Raw genomic sequence first — 14,354 nt, 5'->3', positions numbered from 1 at the left:
CCATTCTGCAATCCTGGGGGCTCAGTGGAGGTGGCCCAGGGCTTCCCCAAGGAAGAGATCCCCCAGTGTGTTGGGGGACCTGGTGTCTCCTTGGACTTCTCATGGTGGCAGGTACAAGGAGCCACGCGCACTTCTGAGCAGGTTTGCCCAGGAGAGCCCTCTTCATGCCTCCGGGGCCAGGGCTGAACATGGCCCTGTTCTGGGGCTCCTGTCCTTTTTGACTCTGCATAGTGCATCCTCTGAGCCTCGCTCAGTCAGCCTGGTGGTCTCTCTCTTGAAATTGGCAACCACACCGTCTGAGCTGCCAGCACATCCCAGAGCAATAGCAGCAAATGGTGCAAAACTAGTCCTTTTCCCGGCCAGTTTGGTTTCATTTCCTCCTAGTCCTGTTGGCCCTGGGCCTGACCACTGATCTCTTCCTTCTCAGACACAACACGATGGCCATCGGCATTGCAGTGGACATTCTGGGCTGCACGGGCACTTTGGAGGACCGAGCAGCCACCCTCAATAGGATTATCCAGGTGGCGGTGGAGCTGAAAGACTCCATGGGGGACCTCTATTCTTTCTCGGCCGTCATGAAAGCCCTGGAAATGCCGCAGGTAAATTTCCACTTGCTTTGTGCGGCCCTGCGGGCCTGTGTGTACTTAGTGTTCTGCAGAGTGGTCTGCAAACCTATGCTAGCAAACTATGCTAGCAAATCATAGTCTCTTTTAGTCAATCTCGAAAGGTAAATTGAATCTTAGTGGAAGCTGCTTTGATTAGGGGGCGACCAAGAGCAGCATCCTCAGTATTTTGGCTCTGTTTTTAAAAACAGCGGATAATTGCTGACAGCTCACACTCTTCTCTTTGATGTACAAGAAGAGTCGTCCTCAAGAACAGTCGATGTTCCTGAAGAACCAATTAGGATAATACCTCTGGCTCAAGCATGCTGCATAAGAAAGAGACTGCTTCTGTCTGGGTCACTGGGCATGCGGGCAGTTTGGGGTCCTGACTGGGAAACTGAGACATTTGGGGAGCTTATATCTGAGAATCCCTAGAGTGGTTTATCTCAAAGTATGCTCCTCAGGTCACCTCAAACAGACTCTCCTGTTAAAAAATTCAGATTCCTGGCCCATCTGCCCTATAGCCCCCAATGAGAGTTTCTGAAATCGGGCACTTTGAATTTATCTTCTTTAACAGGCTGTTTTTAGGATGAGTGTCAAAACTGAAAACCTGTATTTAAAATCAAATGGACCTCATGGAGGAAAGTGGTCCTATTGTCTTGATTGCTCAGAGTTGGCTTTCCCCTTTCTGTCCTGCCACACCCTAGGTGCTTGGAGGACTTTGAGTACAAGATGACAGTCGGGCAAACCCAGTCTGCAACCTGTAACACCAAAACCGCTGGTCATTCAGCTTGGCTGTTTCATAGCCGCAGATTGTCTCTGAAATCCTGCTGGGTACTCACTGAAAACCCAACACTGCCACTGGAGAAGATGGCTACAGTCATGTGTCCTGCAAGTCAGGGCGTGTTAGGGACATAATTTCCTCGCATTAAAGCAAGGTCACCTTAAAAACAAGAAGCTGAACAACTCAATGCCTTCACTAGGAAATTTGAGGGGGGGTCAATTCCAATTATAATATAATATTCCTAGAGCTTTCAAAACTCTTTAGATGCACTGGAATTTTGTAGGGTCGATATTTGAAATAAGCAAATTCATCCATATTTTAATGATACACTGCGTTTTATTAATAGCAGGGGTTGTAATTTTTCATTCAGATGTCTTTAATTTGCATCACATTTATTTCCTCTTATCCAAAACTGCCTATAATTTTGGGGGCTGAGGCAACAGGCTGTGCATATACCCCTCCAGCCCAAAGCTTCCTCTGAGAATAGTAAAGGGGATGTTTTGTGGCATTATGTGGTTGCCGTTCATGACATCAAACTCAGAGGTTAGGGACTTATCCTAAAGCACCTAAATGTGCCTTTGTAGGTGGCTCCCTCCCCTCCAGCAGCGTCAGACTCTTCCCTCCTGGCACCTCAGCAATGAGGGGACATAGTCCTCCAGGGTATTTAGGGCCCTGGGGTGGGAAGTGGCAGACCCACGGAAAACCTGAGAATCACATCATTTCTGTGTGCCATCCACACTTGCCCCTATACTACAGCCACGTGCGCCGCCTTCTCTTCTCAGCTTCTAGTATCAAGAGGGAGCATCCAGGAGATGGGCCTAGCCTGCCTGAGAGACAAGGGCTTCTTTCAGAAAGGCCGATGCGTCGGGGAGGGAGAAGAGAAGAAGAGGACTGTGAGAAGAGAGGGCAACGTGGTGGGTGGCCAGAGGAAGATCAGCCCACATCCTTCCCTTCCCAGCAAATCTGCTGGTGCCGATCCCTTCTCACCTTCCTCTTAGAGGCCAAGGAAATGAATCTCAGCTCTGCCATTTACCAGCTGTGAAACCTTGAGCAAGTTACCTAATCTCTTCTGTTTTTTGATCTGTAAAACAAGGGCAAAATACCTGCCTCATAGGGCATTGTGAAGATTAAATGAAATTCCTCAAATCACTGACACAGCGCTGGTTCTCATTTGCTGAATATTAGTGCCCTTCCTTGCTTCCACGTTTCATGTAGAAAACTTCCGACTCAGGCTTGCTGGTTGTATGGTGTGAGTGGGAGACCATTTATCTTAGGATGTCAGAGTCAGTGGCATATGTTGATGTTGACTAAATTGTTCCAAAAGAAATTAAAAGGAATGAGTAGTGGCATCATGTGGTCTGGGCAATCTTCTACGTGTCTCAGACCTTATTACTTACGAGTAACATTAAAATGCTGTACATTACATTCCTATATCCTGACATCAATATAACCTCTATGGACAGTTGGCAACTCCTATCAGAATTTAAAATACATGTATTCTTTGACACAGTAATTTCACTTCTGGAAATTTATCCTCCAGATATTTTCACACATGTACACATTTATAAAATATTAGGTAATTTTGTAATAGAAATATATTTTTAAAAATCTTATCTAGAGGAGACTAAACTATGGTTTATCCATAAAGTGGAACATTATGCAGAAGTTTAACAAAATAAGTCTGTTCTATGCTGTTTTATGTGTACCTATATGGAATGACTTCCAAGCAAGGAACAGAAAAATATGTAGTATGATACGCATTTACTTTAAAAGATGTGTGTGTATGTCTGTGTATAGACCCACACATACATAACAAGAAATTGATGAGAGGAGTGGTTTCTGGGATGAGCCATTAGAGCAATGCAGAATGGGGTGGGGGTGGGGAATTAGCTTTCCTCTGTGCTCTCCTTTCAACTGCTTTGACTTTTTTTTATCATGTGCATCTATCACCTATTCCAAAACTTAAGCAAAAAGGTAATTGAAAAAAGAGCCTTTTCCAAAATGATAACACCTTTCTTTCTTCCAGATCACAAGGTTAGAAAAAACGTGGACTGCCCTGCGGCACCAGTACACCCAAACTGCCATCCTCTATGAGAAACAGCTGAAGCCTTTCAGCAAAATCCTGCACGAAGGCAGAGGTGAGCACAGGGTCAGCGGAAGCAGGCCTGGTGGCTGCCCTGAATGTTAGGTTGTATCTGTTCTGGTTGGATCAAAGCATTGAGCAGGGCGTGTTATGAGGCCCCTAGCTAACTGCAGGATTGTTGATGAGTCATCAAGCTTTTATCAGATGACAATATCGCTTGTAGAAGGTCTGCAGTTACTGAAACAAGACACGGGCTACCAGTGACCTTTCTGTGCTTAACTTTTTTTTTTTTTAATTATTTGTTTTATTGAGGTATAATGACATAACATTAGTTTCAGATGTGCAACATAAATTGTAAATGAGGTTGTTTTCTTAATTTCTCTTTCTGATAGTTCATTATTAGTGTATTAAAACACAAAAGATTTTTGTATATTGATTTTGTATTCTGCAACTTTACTGAATTTATTAGTTCTAACATTTTTTTGGTGGAATCTTTAGGGTTTTCAAGTATAAGGTCATGTCATCTGCAAATAGTGACAGTTTTACTTCTTCCTTTCCAATTTGGATATCTTTTATTTCTTTTCCTTCCTAATTGCTCTGGCTAGGACTTCCAATACTAGGTTGAATAAAAGTGGCAAGAGTGCACATCCTTATCTTCTTCCTGATCATAGAGGAAAAACTTTCCAGCTTTTCACCATTGAGTATAATGTTAGCTGTGCGTTTGTCATATATGACCTTTATTATGTTGACGTTCATTCCCTCTATACCCACTTTGTTGAGAGTTTTTATCATAAATGGATGTTGAATTTTGTCAAATGATGTTTTTCCGTCTATTGAGATGATCATATGATTTTTATCCTTAACTTTGTTAATGTGGTGTATCACATTGATTGATTTGTGGATGTTGAACCATCCTTGCATCCATGGAATTAATCCCACTTGATCATGGTATATCGTCCTTTTAATATATTGTTGAATTTGGTTTGTTAATATTTTGTTGAGGATTTTTGCATTTATTAGGGATATTGGCCTGTAATTTTCTTGTGGCATCTCTGTCTGGTTTTGGTATTAGGGTAATGCTAGCCTTATAAAATGAGTTTGGAAGTGTTCCCTCCACTTGTATTTTTTGGAAAAGTTTGAGAAGGATTGGTATTAATTCTTCTTTGAATGTTTGGTAGAATTCACCAGTGAAACCATGTGGTCCTGGACTTTTGTTTGTTGGGAGGTTTTTGATTACTGATTCAATCTCCTCACTAGTAGTCTGTTCAGATTTTCTGTTTCATCATGGTTCAGTCTTGGTAGGTTGTAAGCTTCTAGGAATTTATCTATTTCTTCTAGGTTGTCAATTTGTTGGTGTATAATTGTTCATAGTAGTTTCTTATGATCCTTTGTATTTCTGTGGTATCAGTTGTAATGTCTCTTCTTTCATTTCTGATTTTATTTATTTGTGTCCTCTCTCTTTTTTCTTGGTGAGTCTGGCTAAAGCTTTGTGGATTTTGTTTATCTTTTCTAAGAACCAGCCCTTAGTTTCATTGATCTTTTCTATTGTCTCTTTAGTCTCTATTTCCACTCTGATCTTTCTTATTTCTTTCCTTCTATTAAATTTGGACTTTGTTTTTTCTTCTTTTTCTAGTTCCTTGAGGTGCAAAGTTAAGTTGTTTATTTGAGAGTTTTCTTGTTTATTGATATAGTCATTTATTGCTGTGAATGTCCCTCTTAGAACTGCTTTTGCTACATCCCATAAGTTTTGGTATGTTGTAGTTCCATTTTCATTTGTCTCAAGGTATTTTTTTTTTTAATGTTAGTGTTGTCTTTAGAGCTTTTTATTTATTTATTTTTTTGTGAGGAAGATTAGCCCTGATCTAACATCCATGCCAATCCTCCTCTTTCTGCTGAGGAAGACCAGCCCTGAACTAACATCTATTGCCAATCCTCCTCCTTTTTTTCCCCTTTTCTCCCCAAAGCCCCAGTAGATAGTTGTACGTCATAGTTGCACATCCCTCTAGTTGCTGCATGTGGGACGCCGCCTCAGCATGGCCAGACAAGCGGTGCGTCGGTGCGCACCAGGATCCGAACCTGGGCCACCAGTAGCGGAGCATGCGCACTTAACCGCTAAGCCATGGGGCCAGCCCCGTCAAGGTATTTTTTGACTTCTCTTTGACATATTGGTTGTTCAGTAGCATGTTGTTTAATTTCCACATATTTGTGAATTTTCCAGTTTTCTTCTTGTAATTGATTTCTAGTTTCATACCATTGTGGTCGGAGAAAATACTTAATATTTCAGTCCTCTTAAATTTATTAAGACTTGTTTTATGGCCTAACATATGCTCTATCCTGGAGAAACTTCCATATGTACTTGAGAAAATGTGTATTCTGTTGCTTTTGGACGTTCTGATGCCTTTAATGTTCTGTATATATCTGTTAAGTCCATCTGGTCTATAGTGTCATTTAAGGCTGATGTTTCCTTATTGTTTTCCTGTCTGGAAGATCTATCCGTTGATGTAAGTGGGTTATTAAAGTCCACTACTATTATTGTATTGCTGTTTATTTCTCCTTTTAGGTCTGTTAATATTTCTTTCCTATATTTAGGTGCTCCTATGTTGGGTACATAAATATTTACAAATGTTATATCCTCTTGTTGGATTGACCCCTTTATCATTATGTAATGCTCTTCTTTATCTCTTATTACAGTCTTTGTTTTAAAGTTTATCTTGCCTGATATAAGTATAGCTACTCCAGCTTTCTTTTGGTTTCCATTTGCATGGAATATCTTTTTCCATCCCTTCACTTTCAGTCTGTGTGTGTCCTTACATCTGAAGTGAGTCTCTTGTAGGCAGCATATAGATGGGTCTTGTTTTTTAATCCATTCAGCCACTCTGTGTCTTTTGATTGGAGAATATAGTCCATTTACATTTAACGTAATTATTCATAGGTATGTACTTATTGCCATTTTGTTAATTGTTTTCTGGCTGTTTTGTAGTTCCTCTCTGTTCTTTTTCTCTTGCTCTCTTCCTTTGTGGTTTGAAAATTTTCTTTAGTGGTATGCTTAGATTCCTTTCTCTTTATCTTTTGTGTATCTACTATAGGTTTTTGCTTTGTGGTTACCATGAGGCTTACATATAACACTTTATATTTATAACAGTCTATTTTAAATTGATACCAACTTAAATTTGAATGCATTCTAAAGCTCTACATTTTTTACTCTCCCCCCTCACATTTATTGTTTTTGATATCACATTTTACATCTTTTTATCTTGTGTATCCCTTAAGTAATTATTGTAGTTATAGTTATTTTTACTGCTTTTTTCTTTTAATCTTCATTCTAGCTTTGTAAGTGATTAATCCACTACCTTTACTATATATTTACTTTTACCAGTGAGATTTATACTTTTATTATATGTTTTCTTGTTACTAATTAGTGCCATTTCTTTTTAGCTTAAAGAAGTCCCTTTAACATTTCTTATAAGTCTAGTTATTGGTGATTCACTTCTTTAGCTTTTGTTTATCTGGAAAATCCTCAATTCTGAATGATAACTTTGCCAGATAGGATATTCTTGGTTGGAAATTCTTTTCTATTAGCACTTGGAATATATAGTGCCTCTCCCTTCTCCTTTCTCACCTGCAAAGTTTCTGTTGAAAAATCTGCTAATAGTCTTATGAGGCTTCTCTTGTACATTACAAGTTGTTTTTCTCTTGCTACTTTTAAGATTCTCTCCTTGTCTTTAACTTTTGACATTTCAATTGTAACATTTCTTGGTGTGAGTCTCCCTGGGGCTCATCTTGTATGGAACTCTCTGGGCTTCCTGTTTCCTTCAACAAGGTGGGGAAGTTTTTGCGATGATTTCTTCAAATAAGTTTTCTGCCCCTTTCTCTTTCTCTTCTGGGACCCCTATAATGCGAATGTTAGTCTGTGTGATGTCCCATAAGTCCCTTAAACTATCTTCACTTTTTTTCATTCTTTTTTCTTTTTGCTGCTCTGATTGGGTGAGTTCCACTGCCGTGTCCTTGAGTTCACTGATTCTTTCTTCTGCTTCATCTAGTCTGCTCTTGAACCCCTCTAGGGTATTTTTCAGTTTAATTATTGTATTCTTCAGCTCTGTGACTTCTACTTGGTACTTTCTTATATTTTCTATCTTTTTGTTCAAGTTCTCATGGTGCTCATCCATTCTTCCTCTGAGTTTGGTGAGCATCTTTGTGACCACTATTTTGAACTCTTTATTAGGTAAATTACTTATCTCTCTTTCATTAAGGTTTTTTTCTAACATTCTATCTTGTTCTTTTGTTTGAAACATATCCCCTTGTTTCTTCATTTTGCTTGGCTCTCTGTGTTTGTTTTCTCTGCATTATATGAAAAAGCCACCTCTCCCAGTCTTGAAGGAGTGTAGGAGATGAACCTTATCGTTCAACCCTGCCCTAGCTCTTGGTCGTCTCTCAAACCTTTGTGATTATCAAACCAGCCTATTTTGTTTTTAATGACTCATAGTAGTTGAGGGTGTGCCAAGACCTGTCAGTGTCCCAAAGGGGAGGATCTCAGTCAGCACCTAGATTCAGCCTAATTTGAAGCCAGACCCTTAGGCAGCAGCTTTTTAAACTGTGAAAATATATGCAGTCCTGTGGGATCACAAGCATAAGCCCCACTGGCCACCAGAGCCAGACGATCTGGAGTTGCAAAAACAGAGGCTCCACATGAGTGTGTAGCTCCTTTCTGGGAGATACCAGCAAGCTGTAGAGAGGTAGAGGGAGAGGGCAAAGATGGCATCCACCAGCCTCTGTTCCCTGAGAATACCTCTGCAGGCCCTAGATGTGTGCCAAACTGGAAAGCTGCCCCTCAGGCCAAAGCTCCTGCACAAGCAAATAGGCCTCTTTCTCAGAAAGACTAGGGGTGTGTTTCAGTCTGCTGTCTGTGCAGTGCCCTGGGAGTGGTAGTCTGCCAATAACTGTCTTTCCAATTGTTACAGTCCGTGGGAGCCAGGTGATCAAGGGGCGTCCCTTGGATGGCAGCCACAAAACACAGGGCACCAGATGCATGTAAAAGCTCCCCTCCAGGAGATACTGGTGCTCTGGAGCATGGCAGAGGGAGAATGCAAAGATGGCACCCACTAGCTGGAATGAGGCAGAGGGAGAGTGTACAGAGGGCACCTGCCAGGGAAAGAAAAAGAGAGAAAAAAAAATGATGGTGCCCACCAGCTAGAGCGTGAAGATGGTGCCTGCCAGCTGGAACAAGGCAGAGAGAGAGCATATAGATGGTGCCCGCAGGAAAAAAGGGAAGAAAAAGAAAAAAAAAAACCACCTAGCATTTAAGAAAAGAAAGGTAATGCCCGCTGGCTAGAGTGAGGCAGAGGGAGAGCGTGAAGGTGCCTACCAGGCAGCAGCCTCTAAATTGGTGCTAAATTAAACGCCTCTCCCTCAGGCCACCGCTTTAAGATGAGTAAATGAGCCTCATTCACATAAAGTCTGAGCACCTCTCAATCAGCTGCCTCTAGACGGAGTCCTTAAGCTGGTGAGTCCGAGCAGGTGAACCCTGTAAGAGCAGTTTCTCAGATCATTGTAGCCTTGTGGGTCTCGTGGACGCGAGCCCTATTGGTTTTCAAAGCTAGATGTTTTGGGGGCTCATCTCTCAGGTGCAGGTCTTAAAAGTTGGGGTGCCCGATGTGGGGTTCAAACTCTCCACTCCTCAGGGAGAAGCTCCTGGTTTTGAGTTCCCTCCTGACTGTAGGTAGCTACACCGGGGATGGAGTTTGTGGCAAGATTGTGTCCCAGCCTCTCCTACCCACTTCAGTGTTGTCCTTCTCTCATTCTCCTGATGCATAAGAGTTGCTCAGATAGTTTTTAGGTCTTTTTTTCAGGTGAAGTTGTTCCATATTTAGCTTCACATTCAGTATGTCCATGGGAAGATATGAGCCCAGGATCCTCCTATGTCGCCATCTTGAACCAGAACTCTGTGCTTAACTTTGAAAAAAATATGATATGGAAAACTTTACCCTTTTTTTTTTCAGAGTCCACATGTGTTCCCCCAAACAATGTTTCAGTCCCACTGCTGATGCCTCTTGTGACCTTAATGGAGCGCCAGGCTGTCACTTTTGAAGGAACTGACATGTGGGAAAAAAACGACGAAAGCTGTGAGATTATGCTGAACCATTTGGCAACAGCCCGACTCATGGCAGAGGCTGCAGACGACTACCGGCTGAATGCCGAGAGGATTCTGGAAGGTAAGAGCTGTTTTTTGTAAGCTGAGCTCTGCACAGTAATTGGAATGAAGAAATGAAAGAGCATGGATGCCCTTAGTTACAAAAAGACCAAGTAGAAAAAATTAGGGCATGGGAATTCCATTTCCTATATGATTGATCATTACTTCCTTCTAATTCCTAAATGACTCAAGGATCCTCTTTCTCCTTTCTTTTTATGTGTTCTGTTGTCAGTGGTATAGAATAAACAGAAAGGGTCAAGGAAGAATTGGTCAGCTTGCCTATCATTAGTCCCTCTAATGATCGCTCTTAGAAAAGGTGATGGGCCAACATGAGAAGATAGACTTCCACTTGAGTTCATTTATCTGCATTCCCGTTTCTTCCCAGTTACCCTGGGAAGTGGGTTCCCCTGCTCTTAGCATCAGAGGGTCCAATGGGGAAAAATACAAATTGCAAGTACTTGGGTTTAGATTAAAGTGTTTCTTAAGGTGGGGGCTGGCCCAGTGGCGCAAGCGGTTAAGTGCGTGTGCTCTGCTGCGGCGGCCCGGGGTTCACTGGTTCGGTTCCCAGGCGCGCACCGACGCACTGCTTGGCAAGCCATGCTGTGGCGGCATCCCATATAAAGTGGAGGAAGATGGGCATGGATGTTAGCCCAGGGCCAGTCTTCCTCAGTAAAAAAAGAGGAGGATTGGCAGATGTTAGCACAGGGCTGATCTCCTCACAAAAAAATAAAATAAAGTGTGAGGGGCCAGCCCGTGGCTTAGCGGTTAAGTGCGTGCACTCGGCTACTGGCGGCCCAGGTTCCGATCCCGGGCACACGCCGATGCACCGCTTCTCCAGCCATGCTGAGGCCGCATCCCACATACAGCAACTAGAAGGATGTGCAACTACGACATAGAACTATCTACTGGGGCTTTGGGGAATAAAAGGAGGAGGATTGGCAATAGATGTTAGCTCAGAGCCGGTCTTCCTCAGCAAAAAGAGGAGGATTAGCATGGATGTTAGCTCAGGGCTGATCTTCTGCACAAAAAATAAATAAATAAAAAATAAATAAAAAAAATAAAATAAAAAAGTGTGACTTAAGGAATGGCCAGCTAGGCTGAAGAGGGAGGTTGGGTACAGGTGGAAAGGCCTTCCATGTAGGACTGTGGCTGAGGAAGAGCCAGTGAAGTGTTTTAAACATGGAAGGATGTCATCATATTGTCAGATTTATGTTTTAAATCTGGCATCTGTGGAGGAAGGCTGGAGGGCTGAAGGCTTTTAGGCAAAAAGACCATTTAAGAAGCAAGTACAAGAATGAGGGCTTTACCAAGGCAGTTAGCAGGGATAACTGTTTTCTCTTCCTCACTATAAAATTTTTAAAATTCTTCAGTTTTTTCCATAAGGTTAAGAACTGTATGAGGCAGGAGAGGCCTATTACTTCATACAAAAACAAAGTTATTGCTTCAGAACCAGAATTTGGGAATAAACAATTTGCAGTGTGTCCACTGTAGTTGTAAGCACCACATACTTGTTTCATTTTTTTCCTCAGGAAGTTCTCCAGGGTTGGCATTGTAGGACTCAAAACAATAAAAGCATATAATTCAATTCACCAGATATTAGAGTGTCTCCTTATACAAAGCCAATAAATATATTACATTGGATGTTGCCTAAGCCAATATATTAGGATGGGTTTTGAGAAAGTGTGCTGTAAGCTGTTCTACTGCAAATAGCTTTAAAGGTATTTGATGGTACTGCTCAGTTGATCCTGCTACAGGTTTATATAGAAAGTTCCCATTGCTGGAAGTGACTGTGAACCCAGTAAGGGCAGAAATTTGTTCACCAACATATCCCCAGCACCAGTCCAGGGTAGGGGCTTAAAGTAGATTAACTGAATGAATGGAAGTTGTCATCTGGCCTCTGGTTGGTTATCTATCAAAAATACTCTGGCATCACATGGAAGGATGGACTAGAAGGCTTTTATTATCTTCTCCACCACCAAGAGAATGTGATCTAGATGGTGGAAATGTATTTAACGACAGAGCAGAGTAGTCCAGCAGTTATCAAGGATGAGAACCACATGCCTGTATGACTCTTTGGCTAGAGGTTTCCACCTCTCAGAGTTGACTGAGCATCCTTAGCCTTAAGTAGACAGATCTTCTCCTACATAGAGGAGGGAGTTGAGAAACAGGCCCACAGATATGGCTGTCAACTGATTTTTGACCAAGGTGCCAAGGTAATCCACTGGATAAAGTATAGTCCTTCAACAAATGGTGCCGGAACTATTAAATATCATGTGCAAAAAAAAAAAACTGAATCTCGATCTTTACCTCATACCGTACACAATAATTAATCCAAAATGGATCAAAGACCCAAAATGTAAGAGCTCAAGTGTAAAGCTCCTATAAGAAAACAAGGGAGAAATTCATTGTGACCTTGGGTTAGGCAAAGATTTCTTAGGCTATAGAAAGCATGAACCATAACAGAAAACATTGATAAACCAAAATTTAAAATTTTGCTCTTCAAAAGACACCATTAAGAAAAAGGCAAGCCACACACTAGAAGAAAATATTTGGTAAACATATCTGATAAAGGACTTATATCTAGAATATATAAAGAACTCTTACAACTCATTGAGAAGACAAGATTTGAACAGACAAAAGATTTGAATAGACACTACAGCAGAGAAGATATACAAATGACAAGTAACTACATGGAAAAATGTTCAAAGCATTAGTCATTAGGGAAATGTAAATATAAACCACAGTGAGATACCACCCCACACTATCTAGAATGACAATACTAAGAGTTGGCAGCATGTGGAGAAACTGGAATCTTCATATTACTTGTAAGAATATAAAATGGTACAGCCATTTTGGAAAAGAGTTTGACAGTTTCTTTAAGAGTAACCGTATATTTACCATATGACCCAGTAATTCCACTCCTAGAGAAATGAAAACACATGTCCACACAAAGACTTATACAAATGTTCACAACATTATTCATAATAGCCAGAGACTGGAAACAATCTACATGTCTATCACTTGGTCAATGGGTAAATAAAATGATGTCCGTATAACTGAATACTACTCAGCAATAACAAGGAATGAATTATTGATAACATGCAACAATATGAAATAATCTCAAAAACATCATGCTAAGAAGCCAGACACACAAAAAAGTCCATAATTCTGTAATGCCATTTATATCAAATTTCTAGAAAAGGCAAAACAATAGCAGCAGAAAGCAGATCAGTGGTTGACTGGGATCTGAGACAGGAACAGGGATTGACTACAAAGAGGTATGAGGGAACTTTCTAGGGTGCTAGAAGTGGTCTGAAACTGGTGGTGACGGTTGTGCAACTGTATAGATCTATAATTATAAATCAAACTGCAGCTAAAATGGATGAATCATGACATGTAAGTTATATATAAATAAAGCTGTAAAAAAAACCCAAGAAGGTACTCTGAACACTCCTTCTCACAGCACTACAAACCAGAGTGGCTCGTCTACACGAGTCTTATCATGTTTTAGTGAGTTTTCTTGTTACTCCTCCTCTAAACGTGCTCAGGTTCAGTGTTTTCAACACTATGTTTTAGGCAGTTGTTTTGTTTTGTTTTTATTAGGTTTTCAACCAGATGAAGAAATGAGTGAAATCTTCAAGACTGAATTTCAGATGCGATTGCTGTGGGGCAGCAAAGGTGCACAAGTCAATCAGGCAGAGAGATACGAGAAATTCAACCAGATTTTAACTGCCCTCTCACGTAAACTGGAACCTCCTCCTGTAAAGCAGGCAGAGCTTTGATAACTCTCCAGAGAACCTGAGGATATTATTTCAAGCTTCTCCAGTTTCTTCTTTGGGAAAGCTTATGATTTGATAAAGTAATAATGTGCAAATCTGACAATATACAAGCTTTTAGTATCCACAGGATATTAAACATGTAAATTGCACAGAGCACACTTATTTATGAACTGTTTAAAATTACTACTGATTTTTTAAATGAATGATAATTTATTATTAAGGTAACTATTGCTAATGTTGATCAGCAAATTTAAGAGAAGACCTAGCCTAGCTATGTTGGCTGGTTGCTTTATATTACCAAGGTATTTGACCATTTTAGTTTTAATTCCATGTCAGATAAGTGTAAATAGAAAAGACTTTAAAAGCATGAAACATTTCAGAAGGTATCAGTTGTATGATATTCTTTAAATATGAAAAGTGTAAATAGTCATGAAAATATATCTTTTTGTGAAACAATTGTATCCAGTCTTTTTAATATTAAACCACTCATCATAGTACAGTAAGTCTACCGCCTACCTTCCTGGGGCACCCTCTTCCCTAGCCACTATATCTTGATAGTAAACAAAAATTAATGAGCGTGGAATGGAAAATTTAAGGTTTCTGGCTTAGGAGACAGAGTGAATAGTTGATACATGGTAAAGCTGGCTCCAGAAGACCTAGGTTCAAACTGAAGCTGTGGCGCTTGCTCGCGGTTGGACTTGGGTCAAGTCCAGTATGCAACATAGCACTGGTACAAAGTGAGCACCCAGATGTTAGTATATTTCATGACCTCTTCACCCACTTCATGTATTTTCTAGGTTTTTTACTTCCCAAGGGGATACTGTCTGGTTTATCAGTATTCCTCTCAATTTTTTTCTATTGTAGAAAATTTGGAATACAAGATTTTAAAATAAAATAATAAACTTCTGTCATTCGGCCA

The 14,354-nt window shown here is 40.7% G+C and overlaps 1 protein-coding gene across 6 annotated transcripts in view; it reads left to right on the top strand.

The window, feature by feature from the left end:
• BCAR3 (BCAR3 adaptor protein, NSP family member) overlaps positions 1 to 14,354 on the top strand; it is a 130,653-nt gene extending 116,299 nt beyond the window's left edge. For 4 of the 6 annotated variants that reach the window (XM_058538560.1, XM_058538566.1, XM_058538561.1 and 1 more), the window contains 4 exons: positions 428 to 599; positions 3,413 to 3,524; positions 9,466 to 9,678; positions 13,260 to 14,354. In XM_058538560.1, coding sequence (XP_058394543.1) covers positions 428 to 599; positions 3,413 to 3,524; positions 9,466 to 9,678; positions 13,260 to 13,438 — 676 coding nt within the window. In that variant the 3' untranslated portion in view covers positions 13,439 to 14,354. Of the gene's footprint in view, positions 1 to 427; positions 600 to 1,309; positions 3,252 to 3,412; positions 3,525 to 9,465; positions 9,679 to 13,259 lie in introns of those variants that run through there. The other 2 variants (XM_058538564.1, XM_058538565.1) reach the window with 2 other exon arrangements.

Source organism: Diceros bicornis, chromosome 4 (genome assembly GCF_020826845.1).
Source record: "Diceros bicornis minor isolate mBicDic1 chromosome 4, mDicBic1.mat.cur, whole genome shotgun sequence".
Taxonomy (NCBI): domain Eukaryota; kingdom Metazoa; phylum Chordata; class Mammalia; order Perissodactyla; family Rhinocerotidae; genus Diceros; species Diceros bicornis.
This window is presented reverse-complemented; position numbering and strand designations above follow the sequence as displayed.